The sequence below is a fragment of the Sander vitreus genome, chromosome 17 (genome assembly GCF_031162955.1).
Source record: "Sander vitreus isolate 19-12246 chromosome 17, sanVit1, whole genome shotgun sequence".
Taxonomy (NCBI): domain Eukaryota; kingdom Metazoa; phylum Chordata; class Actinopteri; order Perciformes; family Percidae; genus Sander; species Sander vitreus.
Window position 1 is genome coordinate 6,318,739 of NC_135871.1, and position 17,202 is coordinate 6,335,940.

At 39.8% G+C, this 17,202-nt stretch overlaps 2 protein-coding genes across 5 annotated transcripts in view; one reads left to right on the top strand and one right to left on the bottom strand.

The window, feature by feature from the left end:
• The first annotated feature begins 1,787 nt into the window (after positions 1–1,787).
• On the top strand, positions 1,788–8,838 carry znf518a (zinc finger protein 518A). Of its 2 annotated transcripts, none has more exons than XM_078272410.1 (3): positions 1,788–1,873; positions 3,014–5,267; positions 6,231–8,838. In XM_078272410.1, exons 2-3 carry the CDS (start codon positions 3,032–3,034, stop codon positions 6,911–6,913), a joined length of 2,919 nt encoding a protein of 972 aa, XP_078128536.1. In that variant the 5' UTR covers positions 1,788–1,873; positions 3,014–3,031; the 3' UTR covers positions 6,914–8,838. The 2 variants fall into 2 exon arrangements, with proteins under 2 accessions (XP_078128536.1, XP_078128537.1); XM_078272411.1 differs by lacking the exon at positions 1,788–1,873 and adding an exon at positions 2,315–2,432.
• A 40-nt stretch (positions 8,839–8,878) lies between these two features.
• Positions 8,879–17,202, bottom strand: part of blnk (B cell linker) — a 35,464-nt gene continuing 27,140 nt past the window's right edge. For all 3 annotated transcript variants that reach the window (XM_078272412.1, XM_078272413.1, XM_078272415.1), the window contains 9 exons: positions 16,829–16,889; positions 15,123–15,150; positions 14,987–15,017; positions 12,966–13,041; positions 12,783–12,811; positions 12,570–12,625; positions 11,611–11,688; positions 10,464–10,619; positions 8,879–9,435 (listed from right to left, as the gene is read on the bottom strand). In XM_078272412.1, coding sequence (XP_078128538.1) covers positions 9,319–9,435; positions 10,464–10,619; positions 11,611–11,688; positions 12,570–12,625; positions 12,783–12,811; positions 12,966–13,041; positions 14,987–15,017; positions 15,123–15,150; positions 16,829–16,889 — 632 coding nt within the window. In that variant the 3' untranslated portion in view covers positions 8,879–9,318. The remainder of the gene's footprint in view (positions 9,436–10,463; positions 10,620–11,610; positions 11,689–12,569; positions 12,626–12,782; positions 12,812–12,965; positions 13,042–14,986; positions 15,018–15,122; positions 15,151–16,828; positions 16,890–17,202) is intronic.

Genomic DNA, 17,202 nt, shown 5'->3' on the forward strand with positions numbered 1-17,202 from the left:
TCTCTCTGTGCATTGCCTTTCTCAAAATCCCTTTGGTACGGGAAACAACAACAAACTTCGAGCAAGCTACACACTGAAAATGGCAAGTTTTGAAGAAAATTGGGTCATGTGATAAGGCAGGCCTGCTCGGTTCTTTCAGTGAATGATTGTAAAGATTTACAAAGAATATGTTACAGCATTTACTCTCTAACTGGGACGTTTTAGTACTGATTGGTGGGGATTCCTACGGACGAAGTACACACGGTGATACACTGGTAAGAGCAAATGACTTTAACCATGTATGCAGCTAATTTAAATAGCTCATGTTACTGTATAGTGTGAACAGTTAACTTCATTTAATATTGTATGTTGCGTTTTCTTTGGGGGGGTGCAAATGTTTCAACAAAAAACGTTCCTTCCCGAGACCAATTTGCACTATCGCTGCGTCCGGAACACGATTGTGATTGGTTTAAAGAAATGCAAACAACCCAGAGAGTTTTTTTCTCCTATCCCAGAATGCATCTGTGGTGTAGCCAGACCTTACTCCACGCGCTGTGGAGATAGGTCTGGCAATGTGAGACTAGCATGTTAAACAGTGATCACAAAGGTCACTAGTGTGAATTAATCTACAGTCTAGCATCTTAATGCAATAAGGTGTCTCACGTTTACTGAATTTAGTTCCACTGGCCTATTTTTATAGCTGTTGTTGAACTGTGTAGAGTGGCCCTTCATTGTATGTTAATATGATTTGTGAACAGCTGGGCAGACCCAAAGGGTGTGAATCCTCTGGCAGGAGTAACCTACAGCTATAAATCAGCCTAACTCCCAAAGTGTTTGGCAAGATAATGATTGCTATATCTTGCAAAACACTTAGGGAGTGAATGTGGAAGTGTAATGCCATTAAATTACTCACTGTACGTGCCTGGAATATCAAGGCACATACCAACCTGAGCATAAGCAAATAGACCCCCAACTGAGCATGAAAAGGGAAAAACATCTACATTTTTGAAAATATTTTTTAAGTATCTTTCTATTTCAAAATAATACTATTTCAATTTGATTACATAATACAGCTTTTCATTTTTTAGACAAAAACTAGAATACGAACAGTACACTGATTAGAGATGATAGATACAATTAATCAGTGAAGGCCTACTCCTTTCAATTTGAATAACCTATATATATATATATATATATATATATATATATATATATATATATATAGGTTATTCAAATCATACAAAATGCATGCAAATGTTGTTTTTATTTTTCTTTAAATCTAAAGCCTTTACCACCAAAGTCTTTGAGTGCCTTGTGTTCAGAGGCTGATAGGTGGTTTCACTCCAAATATGCATGGTAGCCTATTGCAGCATGTAATGGCTAAACATCTTTTGGAATTTCATATTTCATGGTAGCCTGACGTGTTGAGGTGGGCACATTTGGTCCAAATATTTGGGTGCAGGGGGCAACAGACTGCTTGCCTGGCAGCTTTTATTTACAATGAGGAAACTGTCACTGTACGAATATTTGAGTTTAATTGTTAATAACATGCTGCCCTCTCCAGTATCCAGCACGGGGATTGTGGGTACAATTTTAACCTGAGACAATTTGTAGCTACTAGTTTGGTTATTTTTACACCATTTTGTGGTTGTTTTAGCTTAATGCTGACAGATGTGAATGGTCCCCATATGAATAAAGCACTACATGAATGCATTGAGAGCAGTGTTTGCATTAAAACAGCTCGCTGATTGTGTTCAGCTGTAGGCCCAGGACAGCACGGCTCTCTGTCGGAGGTACCAGGCTAAAGGCTAAAGCAGCTCAGAGGCTGTAATCCCCGTATGAAACCATCATGGCTGCCACTCGCTGAGCTGTCAAGCTCTCCACAAAAGAAAAGGTAAAAAAAAAACCCGAGACAACTACACACACAACTACAGCTTCATGATTTATCTACAACTCGGTGGGTTTATTTGCAGTAATAACTCGATGAAATGTTTAAAAAAACAGGTTTGGCGTAACTTTGTTGCTACGCTTTTTATTCTTCAAGTTATTTCGTCTTTTGTAAGCTCTTGTCGCGTCACGTTAACGTTAATTCAAATCACTCAGACGCTATGTCAAAAAACGTTTTAACAGTTAGCCCAGGTGGTAAACAACAACCGTGTGTTTACATGCAAAATGTAAAAGGCTCCAGTGGTATGACGGTGGGATAGTTTTATCGTAACTTCGCAATTCCCAAGGCGGTCGTTGCTCGCTACAAAGGCAGTCTCATCACTTTGTTGTGGTTAAGTCAAACTGCACAATGGCCGCACATTCGCCGATTAATCTGCTACTAAGAAGTGCTACCTCAAGCTTTTCCAGTCTGTGTATTGGTGCATTTGTTAGTTAGAGGAGGTTTTTAATATCGCCTCTAGCGCTAGCTATGTCTTAGTTCACAATCGCAACTATTGTGTGGGCAGGTGAGTTAAAGTGCATTTTCTTACACCTGGGGGCAGATAAGAATCTAAATTCGTTGTTTTACGCCTCATATGAGTGGGATGAATTAATATCCATACAGAGGCATTTTAAACCAAAGCCAGCAACAGGTGGACTAACATTAACAACGTGCAGAGTAGTGACTGTGAATGCAGTTTCTTTTTATGGGTTTACTGTAAAATAATGAACCAGCAGTCTTAACACACACAGCATGCTGTCTCTTTTGAAAGCATTTCGTAGCAAGAGTAAATGCATCTAAAACAGGCACCATTTGATTCGTTGCATTGGATTTAAAGCTGTTTTGTTTTTTTATATGTGAAAAAAAAAAACGGGTGCACGGCGCTACCCATGTACCGATTCTAGTTAGTAGTGAATCCGGGTCCACTGAAGGGGGTCCGATAAGAACCAAACCAAGTGTCTCTTCTTAATTATCCATTATTGCCACAAGCTAAACACACACACACTCATTTCTCCAGCAGTATGTGGATGCCTAGATGGATGTGGTTCTGAAATGTTATAAGTACAAATATATGATTTATTTTTATTTTTTTTTCTGCATTTTCAGAAACCTGAAAACAAAAACATGGATTCAGTGGATATTTGCGCAACTACCTCCAGAGGAGATAATAAACTGCGAGATAATAAACAGCGCGTCAACAAGAAGAATAGAGATCGACACAAACGGCTCCACCTCAGGAAAACTGCCACTCAGCCTCCAACTATGCAAAGTGTAGATAAGAATGGCCCAAAGAAGATAGCAGAGTGGGAGCAAAGCACAGTGTGGCCTTCATCAAAGAAGCCCCCCCAGAAAGCACAGCAGGCTCAGACAAATGACAGCGGAAATACACTCAGGTTCACATGCTCTCAATGTAGGGACAACTTGGAATATGTTCCCAAAGACTTAGTGAGACACTTTGAGGAAAACCACAAAGGGAGCCCACCAGTTTTTTCCTGTCATACGTGTACTTTCAGTACGCATGTGTTCTCCTACCTTCAAGTTCATCTTTTAAGCCACAAGGACACTTTTTCTAGTTGCAGCATTTGCAATGACAACGTTCAGCGCACATGGCCTGAATTCAGTACACACCTGACTACGTCTCACCACCAAAATGGCAAATATTCATGTGAAATGTGTCAGAAATTCTCCACAGGTGATGTTAGAGTATTTTTAGAGCACATGTATGCACATAATTTGGGCCTGGAGGGAGCTAAGGATCTATCGCTGCATACAAAGGGCAAGAATAAGTTTGGGCCTAAAAAAACAGATCAAACTTTACGTTGTCAGCACTGTGGCTATGAGGCATCTCAGAAATGGTTGATTACTAAGCACGTTAAAGCTGTCCATGTTTGCCAGAATGGTAATCAGAGGAAGAAGAAGAAGAAGGAGGAGGAGGAGGTTTGTTCCATAGCAGTGAAACCAAATGACCCAATCCCAAAAATCAAGCCTAGATTAACAAGAAGTGCAGTTAGGGAAATGTGCTGGCTGACGCAGGACTGCCTTTCTCTGCCAGGGAGAGAGTTCCTGGATAAATACTGCCATCTGTCAGATCCACAAACCACACTAGAGGAGACGCAACAGTTTTTGATGAAATCTGTTGCCGGGGAAAACGGTGATCAGAAATGGACCAAGGCTCTTAAAACCGTTTGGTCAAATGTCCCTCAAGATATGAATCGTCACCCAAAGTCAGAGAACGGCATTGTGTCGAACTCGTCGGATCTCACCGTCCTGACTGTAAAGAACAAGATAACTGTGGCTCAGAACGGCGCTACTTACGCCAAAAGGTTGAAAATGATGACCTCATCATCATCATCATCAGACAAGGAAACGGTTTCCCCTGAAAGTGCTCCCGATGATGCTCGTCGTGCAGTTGACCAAAATGGATGTCGGTCGGATTCGAAGGATCGTACACCTTGTCCACAGACTGACACCAAACTAAATAATGACATCTCAACGCCAGCCCAGAGTGAGCCAGCTGAGCGCACTCAAATGCAGGAAAACGGAGAGAATCAGGAATTAAAGACTGATCAGGGAATTCAGAAACATAGTAGCAAACCTGTGGAGCCTATGCACGAGGATGGGATTAATATCTCCAGTGAGGTGAAGTTGACGAATGAGAGCGAAGAGCAGACATCTATTTATAAAGCTGCACCAAGAAACAAGAGACGAAGACGAAAACGAAGGGCCAGATTTAAAAGGGTGGATAAAAGGTCATCGGGATTGGCCTTAAAGATAGTGTTGAAGAAGAATCCAGTGAAGGAGAAGCAGTGGGTGTCGCGAAGCTCTTTGTCTTCATCAGTAGGTGGTCCGACGGATGACCATCATGGACCGCCAAGCCCTCGCACAGCACTGGAGGAGACGGCGCAGCTTGTCCCCAACCCGCCGCTAACGGGAGAACACCAGAAGAAATGGACCAAAGCATCTGAGACTGATCTGGACGGCCCCTCTGAAGCCATGACTTTAAGTCCACAACCAAAGCCAGTGGAAGAACTAACCCCCGGTTGTGCTGCAAAGCCAGCGGTGTCTGAAAATATGAACGGAAACACGCCCGGCGTGCCATCGACACACGACGACGCAGAGAAGGCCCTCTCGGAAGCAGAAGTCAACGAGAGCGGTTCAGCTCGTAAGACGGGCCAGTCAGATTCGACGGCTGCAGCTGAGACTGAAGTACAGAAGGGCCCCGAGAACGCACAGCTCCAAATATCAGGCAGTGGCACGGACTGCTATCTGTCGGGCGATGAGATGGCTGCTGATGGAGCGACGACTCGTAGCAGTTGCACCAAGTCCTCCCCTGTTTCGCACCCTGTTATTACAGCAAAGGGTAAGACTGCAAATTTTAGTTCCTACATATAGACATAATGGTTAAAAGGTTTAGCATGCAATGACAGTTCTTTTGGAAGACATTTGTATGTTTGATGTTTTGAAATTTGACAATCGGGAGCAATAGCAAATAGGGCGGGGTTAAAATAATCGATTCTCCAATTAAAATCGATCTTTGTTTGATTGATCTGATATCGATTAAGAATCCCCAAATGGATCTTTTTAATATATGCCTTTTCCTCATGGATGTATCTGTCAGTCCTGTAAAAAGGAAGAAATTTTTTGGAGTCAACTCTCACTGTAAACATGAACCTGGTGCTTTATAAAAAAAATTAAAAGAAAAAGCATGTTCTTGCTTGTACAATTTACAGCAGAGATCTTCAACAGGGGGTCCGGGACTCTTAGGGGGCCCTCAGAGTTACTGCTGGGTGGCCCCAAGTTATTGTTTAATCATTTAAAAAAAAAAAAAAAAAGTGTGAAAGTAAATATGTCTGAAAATATACATAAACATGAGTCCAACATATTTAGCAAAGATAAATGGGCATATTTTTGATTTCTTTTTGATACATTGATGAAGGTAGCCATCCATCCATCCATTAAGGATTCACTGTGCTACATGTATGTTTATGTTAAGCATTAAAACATGATGTATAATATGAATGTCAATTATTTTTAATAGCTTAGTATTGTATGCACCACAAAAAGGTATGTGTAAAGGCTTTAGGCCGCCCTACACGTCGTCGTAGGCCCAGTTTAATATCTCTTTCAGCTAAGTATCCTTGGCCTAAAAAAACGTTGAAGACTCCTGATTTAAGACATAAGTTCTCTGAGAATCTCTTTTTATATCCAAGCAAAATTGGATTTGTCACTGAAATGATATCGAATCGGGACCTCGGAATCAAATTGATTTTAATAGCAAACCTGTTTTGAAATGAGTGTTTTTTTTTCACCTTTTGTCTTGCAGATAAGCTGAACTCTGAAGATGTGAGCCTTGCTCTGTCTTCAGAGCCCAGCGATGAGGTTGTTGAGGGGCTGAGAGGCGGAGAGGTCCCCGCTGACTCCTGCCCAGATCTCCTCAGCAACATCCGACCGGAGCCCTCGCCAGCCTCCGGGCATCGGTGGCAGACGCTCCCAAAGAACCTGGAGAGGACCCTGAAGTTAGTAGCCATAAATCCCTCTCAGTTGGTAAAGCGCCCAGCGGGAGACCAGCCTGTTGTGGTGCTAAATCATCCCGACGCCGACATCCCCGCGGTGGCCAGGATCATGGAGGTCGTCAACAGGTACAGAGGAGAGGTGCAGAAGGTCGTACTGTCACGGAGGACCGTGAACGCGCTCGCAGCCATGGACGGCGAGGCCCCCGAGGCGAACGAGCCAACGGAGGCCCAACCCGATTCCGCGGGCCACGCCAAAAACTCTGTGCAGGAGCGATTTATGTTGAAACTGAAACTCCGTAGGTTGAGCAGGAAAAAGTACGAAGTAGTCGGGGCTGTCTCTCCCAGCAGGGATGTCTCGACCAAGTTTCGCTGCTGGTTTTGCGGCAGGGTCTTCGCATGTCAGGAAATGTGGATGGTCCATCGGCAGCGACATCTGATGGAGTGGAAAAGGCCAAACTGTGAAAAACTCTTAAATGTCGCACACACTGGATGACCAAAAACTAGTCTGGAAAATGATGACTTTGCAATATAACAATAATGGAAACGGTGATAGCCAGTCTGTTTTTTTTTTTTTGTTTGTTTTTTTTTTAAGTCTTAATTATGATTGGTTGGTTATGGGAGAATCAAATGATTATTACACCTCCTGGAGGGTTCACATTCTCAGGGTGAACATTTACCTTTCGTCTCTCTCCCAGTTGGAGTAGCTTGATACAAAGTATTTGTACATTAGGGATTTATTTGTAAAGCCACACAGACATGGTGTGGATAATTTAGTTCTTTGTAGTGTTTGTATTTTGTGTACGCTTTATAATAGCTTTATTTAAGGTGATTTCAGTACACTGTCTTATGGATTCTTTTATAGAACACTGTAATATGTATATTTGCCATACTATCTGAATCAGTTTATGTACGGGTAGGCTCTACAGTGTGGTAGCTATCATATTTATGTTTTTGGAATGGGACGCAGAGACCCACAAATTATACCAAAACTGTGTTTAAAGAAAAAAGAAAAGGAAAAAAAAGACAATAAGCTGTTTTATTCTACATATATTTATGACTCATAGGTTTAGCCTTTGTTTTTCTTTATGATTTATTTTGGGCCATTGACAGAATCTGTGTATTTGTAAAATGTTTTGTATAAACTCCAAATTATGTTCAAATAATAGTGTTAAAGGACAAATCCGTCGCAAAATGAACCTAGGGGTTAATAACACGTGTACCGAGTCGACCGTTCTCTTGGATATGTTTTCATGCTAATCGAATGTGACCAGTTTTATCAAAAACTGCTAATAACGCTAGTCGTCGGGGCCACGCGAAAGTAAAAAGAAATCGCTATTTCTACACCACTAACAAGGCTCAAAATAGCACCACACTTTGGTGGTAGCGTGGTAGTCGAACGACGAATGCCGTGCTTGACCTATGTTACTGGTTACTGGTTACACGGCGTTCGACTGGTCGTGACTGTTTTCCCAAGATGGCGCCCACCTGTACACGAGAAGGTACTGTCTTTCTAAACTATCTTTTTAATAAACTGTCTGTACACAAGAACAAGTTCTCAATGCTTCGGTTTACATTTAGGGACCCTCATTATGCTACCATGGAAGTGTGGTGCTATTTTGAGCCTTGTTAGTGGTGTAGAAATAGCGATTTCTTTTTACTTTCGCGTGGCCCCGACGACTAGCCTTATTAGCTAATTAGCGGTTTGCGCTAAAACTGGTCACATTCGATTAGCATGAAAACAATATCCCAGAGAACGGTCGACTCGGTACACGTATTTTTAACCCCTAGGTTCATTTTGCGCCGGAATTGTCCTTTAACTGTAAAAAGGGGGGTATATTTTCATGCATTTATTTAGTGGACGCAGATGTCCCTAAAGACACGCTTAATTAATGTAAATTTAAAAAAAATGATCTATGCCTGGATGATTTCATCATGTTTTGTTTTTTTCCTTCCTCTTTTGACTTGAAACTAATCTAATCGTTTTAATTGCACTATGAAAGGAGGATTTATATTTCCCATTACCTCACCTTTATCAGGCCTAAGCTTTTGACAATCTCAACCAGTGTCCTACTGTGGCTCAGCATTGATCCCTCAGTATTCACAGCAAGGGAACAGTGGCTCCTGTGTGCGTTTGTTAGTCAAAGACCATTACACAGATGCACCTGTCCTGCATGTACTGCTGTTGTACATGTATCCCTGTTTCTGGAATGCACACTTCAGTGTCACTCACTGTGTATATACTTTATTTTTTTTTCAATTTAGATAAGATTTATAATTGTATATAGTCCAGATAGAGGGACTGTAAAAATATTACCTGAGAGTTTTCACCAAGTGCCTATAGGAATTCTTGTTATGCAACAAATGTGCATGATAGCATAACTTGTTGACCGGACAATAAATAAACCAGTTTTGTCAGTCCCTGGTGGCATTTTTGTAATGACTGAAGATGTGAGCGAAATTATACAACACAAGAAAAGAGTTTTATTAAAACTAAAATATACAACCTTTTGTATTTCTTTCTTTGTGGCTCCCCCAAAGTATTTGCTGTCATAAACAAATGATTTGTCTACCTGCATCCTTCAGCCACAGCCACACTGTCATTACTTGCATTCATTTAAATACACTGTTTACCGACTGAGCATTAAAAAAAATAAAATAAATCTAAATAAAACACAAGTTTAAAAAAAGACAACTGAGTCAGTGCTATTTTTGGCTCTGCATGGCCAGCAATACAGGCAAGTGTAGCATACAATCCTGTTGACAGGACCTCAAATTAACACTAAAGGAGGAGGAGAAAAGCATCACATAAAGGAGCTCTGTAAACAGTCTGACAGTTAACACAGCAGGTTGGGATGTACAAGTCTAGTCCCTTGGCTGTTGGCACTCAGCGGGGGTGTTCTAGGGCCTCACTGGGTAGCACAGTTTGGTGGCTTCCTTGGTGTTACTCTGGCTGTCAATCAGCATCAGAGGATACTTCTGGTGGTTGTCGATGATGTGGGAGAGGCTGCTGAAATACTGCAAAAAGAGTGGGACAGTGATGAAGTTGGAATTAAAAGTTTAAATGTTCTTGAAATCATCAAATTAGGTCAATGAGCTAATAATAATATAATAATAATTATTATTTTTTTTTTTTTGTGGACATTTTCCCAAAGGACATTTTGAATGATCTTAAAAGGTTATTAACAATGATTGGCAACAATATTGATTTTTAAGCATTTCTTTAAAAAAGAAATTGTGCAGTGTCACAAAAACGACTCTTTTTGCTATATATATTTTCTATAATTGCTATAAAAATATATATTAGCTTAGTGAAAGTGGAAAAAATGAATATACAATGTTATGGCGCACACATTTTTGTCCTCTAAGGACATCACCTTTTTAAAGAGATACACAAGGGTTGAACATTATTTGGTATTTGGTATTTAGTATGCGTACAGAATGTCTGTAGCTTTAGTCTAACAATCCTAGCTAGGGCATAATTTCCACTGGAGACAGGGGGGGGGGGACGGGACATGAAAATCCAGTTTGTGTACCCCCAACTTTCAAATTTGTTTGATATTATTTTATTTATAAGTCTCGGTGATCGGCCCCTATTTTAAACAAAAAAGAAAGTAAGACATAATTTTCTTATACATAGTTTAGTACTATTCTTTCTGGCATAATTTATCATTATGATCAGCTGAATTATTTCCTGGATTTTGTGTCATCATAGTCCCTAAGCTTATGCAGAAATGCAGGAAATGGGATTCAAATAGAAAACATTTTGGCGAGGACCCCCATACCCCTTGTTTTTATGTTCCCCCCCCACTTCTCAAACCAAAGTTACACCCTAGAATCAACACCCATAGCCATCACTCAGGATAAGCAGCTAGATCAACATGCATGCCAAGTGAGACAGAAACACGGCTCCTTCTGCAATTGCTATACAGTATACTCAAAGCCAGACTAACCATTGATTAACCCCTACACACTTCATTCCCCATAGGCCCCAGTGACAGTCAAACACAGTTAGAATAAGGAAACTGAAAAGTCCTCCACTGTACCTCCTCCCCTTTCTTCTCTCTTCCCAGAGCGTACTGCTGAGTGGTTGGTATGAAGCGGATGGGGATGTTGTACACTCTGCCCTTGTAAAACACCACTAACGTATATGGCTGCTGTGCGTCCTGACCGGAGCTCTTCCTCACCATAAACGCCCCGTCCTGAAACACAAAAGCGCTCACAGTCAGACCCAGCAGGGGGCGATGGGATATAATCCATCATAGTTCCAAAAAAAGACGATGCTGTGCACATCCATGTAGTTGCTGATGCAGGACAAAAAAGTGAATGTTCAAAGAAAGTAAAGTCCGCACAACTGCCTAATGCTCCGAAAAAATACTTTAATAGTGCAAATAAGGCACACAACGTTTCAGCCGACAATATGGCTTTCGCCAGTGGGCATTTGATTTCAGTGACCTCTGACCCTAATCTGTTTTTATCACTTCACATGGTCAGATATTCAGTATGTGATATGCGAAAAATAAACACACATTGAAATACTATTCAGACATAGATGTACACACTAACATCCTGCTTAACTTTTTTATTTCTTTGTTTTTCAACATGGTGCTGAACAGGTGTGTGTGTGTCTGTGTGTGTGTGTGTGTGTGTGTGTTTGTGTGTCACAATGTGCATTATATTGATGTAGGATTTGTGATCTGTCTTGTTGTTTTGTTTTTAAATTGTGCCCTGCCTAGGGACTGCAGATGTAAATTAGCCTAAGGCTAACTCTGGTACAATGCATCAAATGGCAACATTTATGTTAAAAATTGTACATGGTCCCTAACAAATTATACTAACAATATATACCTAATATACCTAACTATTGAGATTGGGCAATTAAGATGACAAAATAATGACCTCACTGTTTCACTTCACTAATTAATGCATGTAGTTGTTTGAGACTCCAGCGGCTGTGACTCTCATAATATACAATTCAAACTCCCATCACAACAATTTAAGATGGCAGCAGTTTAAAATAGGGCTTGTTGAGATTGGCCTCACTGCTGCACCACAGACAACTAAAGTGTCTACGATTAAAAATAGTTACAATTTGGTGCGAAGGACAATCGAACCAACAGTTGAGGCAGCAGAGTTTTTCACAGAGGCCCCTCATTTGGATGACTGTGCTCTCCTAAATTATAAGATTCTTACTTTATTTGAGCGACACAAGACATCGTCAGCAGTCTTGCGGTCACATGCGCTGGCATACCAGGATTTCTTATAGATGCCCTGAAATAAAGACAACGGAGAACATGGAGGGGGGGGGGGAATGGGGAGACACTGCAGGTGAATGGGGATAAAAGATATCACAATGAAACTTCCCCAGTTGATTACTTAGATTTTTTTTTTGTATTGCAAGTTTTCTGAATTTTCATGTTTGAATATGCAAATGAGGCATTTTCTGGTTAAATATTTGCTAATTTGCTTATATTTCCAGAACATAAATGTGAACATTGGATAAAACCAGGTTCAACATTCTTTTGCCCTTCATTTTGTTGACATATTAGAGTCAAAGGTTAGTACAGAGGGCATTTTGGATATCTCTTTTGATCGCTCCATAAATCAGAAAATACTGTCAAACAGCCATAAAAAAAATAAAAAATGTTATAGGTGTAAAATGTTACATGAAACAGGCAATGGTTTTGAGAAAACTGCCTTTAAAAAGATATGAATTGTAAAATACTTCACATTTTGAAGACACTACAGGTGTATAGGGTAACACATTTTAATTAACAGATATCACCATGAAACCTCCCCAGTTGATTACTTACATTAAGACAATTCTGGTTTTTATTTATTATTGTTTCAATATGCAAATGAGGCATTAACTACTGCTAACTTTTGGTGAATTTAGCAGAACTTCACAGGCGCAAATAGACAAAGTGTAGAAAAATAAACATCTAAATGTGTATTTTGGATGTCCCCCCCCCCCCACCACTAATCTAAAAGAAGACATGGTTATGGAAGCAAAATATCCCACCAACTCAAAATTGAAAAAGGAGGTTTTTGCCTGTAGTGTCTCCCCTTAACACCATCACTGTGATTATACTGTATGCGTATCGTGTTAAGTTATTGGTTCAGCTTTACAATATAATGCTGTCAGAACACACCTTATCTTGGTCTATTAGTCCATTTTCAGCAGAGACGCTTCCTCTGTCAGCTGGTTCTGGGACAAGAGACACAAACGTAATAATAATGGGGGTTTCGTTTGATTACGTAGACATATAACATTTTGTTTTTGAATTCCTTACACTTAATGTTAAAGAAAAAAAAAACAAAAAAACTCCTGTGGTTTGTGAGATTTAAGCAGGAGCTGTACTTACTGGGGGAGTGCAACTGTTGAAGAGGAATTCTGCGACAGAGACCACAAACAGAGCAGAGCACAGTAAACACACAGCACCAAGCTGTGATTAAAGGCAATTTCCCTCAGTTGAGGAGCATTGAAAATTGCATATGCTCAGTGTACATAAAACGCATCGTGTAAAAATGTATGCAGCATTGCTTACTTTGGTCGATTCAAGTCCAGTGTAAAAGCTTTTGGTGGAGGCTTCTGGTCTATTTGCATCACAGGAAGTGTTTGGCCTGTGGAAATCCAGACGTATGGTAACTAGGGCTATATTTGCTGTTTAGTGATGAGTAGAAGTTGAAGACATTTTCTACAAATGACATATGTATATAGGTTTTTTTAGTTGTTTCAAGGCTTTACTTCACACTCTCCTAACTTCCTTCTTTTTGACGTTGGTTTTATCATGCAAGTTGTTTTGTATTACATTTTGCGGTGTTTTGTCTTTTTTATTTATGTAGCCTGATGTTGTTTATCTATGTATTGAGTCAAACTTCACCCCATCTGTCCTGGTTGTAAAGCACTTTGTGTCAGCTTATGCTGTTTTAAATGTGCTGTATAAATAAAGATGACTTGACATGACTTGACTTATACTAGCACTGTAGTACTTGGGTCTGGACTCCTCAAGACGTTTTTCTATTGTCTTGGACTTGTTGGTATTTGCACTTGGACTTGTCTCAGACATGGCCATTGGTCTTGCCAAATATTCTAGTTGGTCTTGACTAGGGCTGGGTGCCGAATTCAATACTTTTTAGGCACCGACCGGATTGGCTCTAAAGTATCGAGTATTGAAAAATGCCTCGTCATTCAATACCCAATTTCAATACCTAAGGAGTAGATCTCATCAGTGTCAGTGAGCCAATAAGGATGCAGCATGCTTCTACCAAGGTCTAATAATGTTTGTGATTGGCTCTCTCACGTTACGCGCCATAGAAACGCAGGAAAAACTCTTTCACAGAGATAGAGATAGTCCGATACCATTTTTTGCTTCCTGATGAACTTGCGTATCGGCCGATACCGAGTATCGATCCAATACAAGCGTGTCATATATTTTATGTTTTAACAGCTGTATACTACTATCCCTGTATGGATGCGATATGATTTCTCTCTACGTATGTCGGACTGGCTCAGGTTAAACTTTTTGTGAAACGTAAACAAACACAAACAATGAACGCCATAGAACTTTCTTCTATTATCCAGTTTGACAGTCAGTCATAACGGACAAAAGAAAATAAATAAACTATTAAATTAGACTTTCTTCAAGGATGATTTGGTGTTATCGGATTGGTGCTCAAACTCCAGTACTGTCCAATACCGATACCAGCATTTTAGGCGGTGTCGGAGGCTCTTCCCATACTGGTATCGATATCAGAACATCTCTACACAGAGACAGGGCTCACGTAGTAGGAGCTGAAATATAAATAAAAAGATTTGTGCCGTGGAGTGTAATGTTGTAATTTCTTCTTTTTTTGGTATCGACAAAAGTATCGTTTAGGAACCGGTATCAAAGTGACAGTATTGGTATTGGTATTGGTATCAAACATTTTTAAATGATACCCAGCCCTACTCTTGACCGAGTCCAGCATTATATAGTGCACACACTGAGGCATGAGTCATTTTCATTTTTGCCACAAACACAATGTTGGCGAGCGGCAGCATAACACAATTTGGTTTTACAAACGACACAAAATTTGTCCACAGTGCACTGAAGAGGAGGAAACACAAGGCCTCCGGGAAATGTTGCAACAGAACTAAACTCGGTCTTGACTGTCTCTCATTTGGACTCAAACCTCTTTGGACCGGGACTTGACTTGGTCTCGACTAGTCCTGGTCTTGGACTCGACATAGGTGGTCTTGACTACTACATCTACATTCCCTTATAACTGGAACAGATTTCATCTGGAAAACGAATGACTTGTATCGAAGTGCAGCATATGTATGTGTGAAATTAGATCATCACTGGGCACAAAAAGTCGGCAAAAATTTGCAACTGGGCTAGATTACCGTCTTCAAATAATCCACTGAGTAAATGAAATGTGCGCTGGTAACAATGTGGGTTTAATAGTGTCTCAGGAAAGGAAACACTCCAATCATAGAAGCACCTGGGACTAACTTAAATTAATACAAGCTCTGGGGTGACTAATAATGTGTATATATAGTATCTGAATTAATGTAAACACTTACTTTCAAATTTCCTGGATTTTAAAGCTGGCTTCTGCAAAAAGAAAAAGTACTCACTGTAATGTTGACAGACATCAGCTGATCCCATAAAACAAAGTAAAACACAAAAAGCCATGATGATTGAATGTGATATTCCTACCGGCTTAAAAGGTATTTTTGGTGACCTCCTGAGAAGAAAAAAAACAGAGATGATCAGACAATCAGTTATTCCCTTCGTAAAGCTTAATCAGGTTACAGTATACAGCGTTCCCACACAGTTCCATGTACAAAGTTTCAAAACCTTTCCATGAGATTTTAAGGACCTATAATAAAATGTTCATAACCATTCACAACGTATAACACAAACAGAACGGTATAGAATACTTTACTCTAAATCAGATTCTTTTATATTTAGGGCCAGAATGGATCTGGATGGAAGGCCACGGGCCAAATAAACGTTGATGTCGAAAACTGCAATTGATGTAATTTGTCGTAAATAAAACTTACATATTTAATTTAATAGGGAAGTTTACCTTTCTTCGACACTTTCAACGTTTTTGTCTCTTTTTTAAACGTTTTTGATGCTTTTGTTACCCAACCACCATACACCACTAACACCAAGTTATTACCACTAGGTTTACACTTATTTTGGAATTCCTGGACAATAATCCTCATTTGTAGGAAATTATACCTCATTTTTTTAGTTAAAAAAGCAGAAATTATGAAATATGTAGACTAATATTAGAGGAACGTATGTTGATGGATAATCAGAGACTTCAAAGAGTCAAAGTTTAGTCAGAATACAGTTTTGAAACCATTTCAAATTTTTTTTAAATGCTAAAACTTGAATAAAACATCCAAAATCCAATAAAGGAAGTGATCATGAATTGTACGTGCGAAGAGCATTGTATGGAATCCATCTAATTTTTGGGTAATTCTTATTAAAAAAAACAACAAAAAACATATTTCTGATTTTGACATTTTGAAAACAGGTCAAATTGGACCTGAGGACAACATGAGCGTTAACATTACATTACAAACATTATTAAAAACTTGATGAATATCCCTCTTAAACTATATTCAAGATGGATAAATGGATGTGACAATCATGCGATAAATTGTAATTGATTAACTGCCTTAGTTATATTATGTTGAAGGTTATCCAAGAAGATAACTGTAACAATTTTATTAAACACAACAGAATTCTATGACTTTTCCAAAACTTTCAAGGGTTTTTCCATTTTACTTTCCAGGCCTTAGAAATTAGATTTTAAAATTCCTATTTTGTACTATTTTTAGGTTTTCCATGACCGTGGGAACCCTGAGTATATAGCATAGACTGTTAATATTAATGGACAACGCATCCGGTTCGGTGAAGTGCTGCAAATGCGGAAGTGCCTTAAACCTGCATTCTATCTGAATTCCAGCAGGGGGCGACACGTGCGGTTGCAAAAGGAGTTCGGTTTCTATAGAAGTCTATGAGAAAGTGACCCACTTCTCACTTGATTTATTACCTCAGTAAACATTTTCATAATGAGTTTATGGTCTCATTCACTAGTTTTAAGTCCTCTGCAACACAGAATGATGTTCATTTTTTAAATTATGGTCTTGTTGATTTTAAAATCGGCGATAAAGCAGGGGATGTTTTAGGGCGTGGCTATGATGTGATTGCCAGTGAAAGTGTGTAACGTGACGTGGTTCCTCCCTCACTCCTCCCTCTCGTCTAAAATCGTCACATCCGCAACCAGGATGGCTGCGCCCGTAATGGCAAAGTCGACGACGTCACACATGCTCTGCCCATTAATATTATACAGTCTATGGTATATATCCTATAATTGGAAAAATGTTTGGTTAAGTGATGCTTACTCTCTCTGCAAAGGTTTTGGTAGGAGTAGAGGAGGGCTCTCTGCAGGTTTATCACTGGTACCTAGAGGAGCACACAAAGCAAAGACTAGTGATCTACCAGTTATTATGACTGCTGTTAGCTTTGGAAAGTCATAAGTTGCTATTGTAAGCCAGGTTCTGTCCGAGGTTTCTGCCTGTTAAAAGGAAGGTACCTGTAACTTATAGTGTGAGCTAGATCTATTCTCTTTGGAATTAAGATAATGTCTGTTATGATTTGACACTATCAATAAAATTGAATTGAAAATGGAATTGTCCATTTAAAACAATGTTTCCTTCCACTGGCCATCCTCTAGATCAGGGGTTCTCAAACTTTTTTCAATAATGTATCCCCTGTG

Bases quoted from the DNA above. Each gene is read 5' to 3' on its own strand.
- znf518a (XM_078272410.1), top strand. From the start codon at position 3,032: ATGGATTCAGTGGATATTTGCGCAACTACCTCCAGAGGAGATAATAAA. The intron at 5,268-6,230 runs GTAAGACTGCAA...TTTGTCTTGCAG, and splicing joins CCCTGTTATTACAGCAAAGG to ATAAGCTGAACTCTGAAGAT.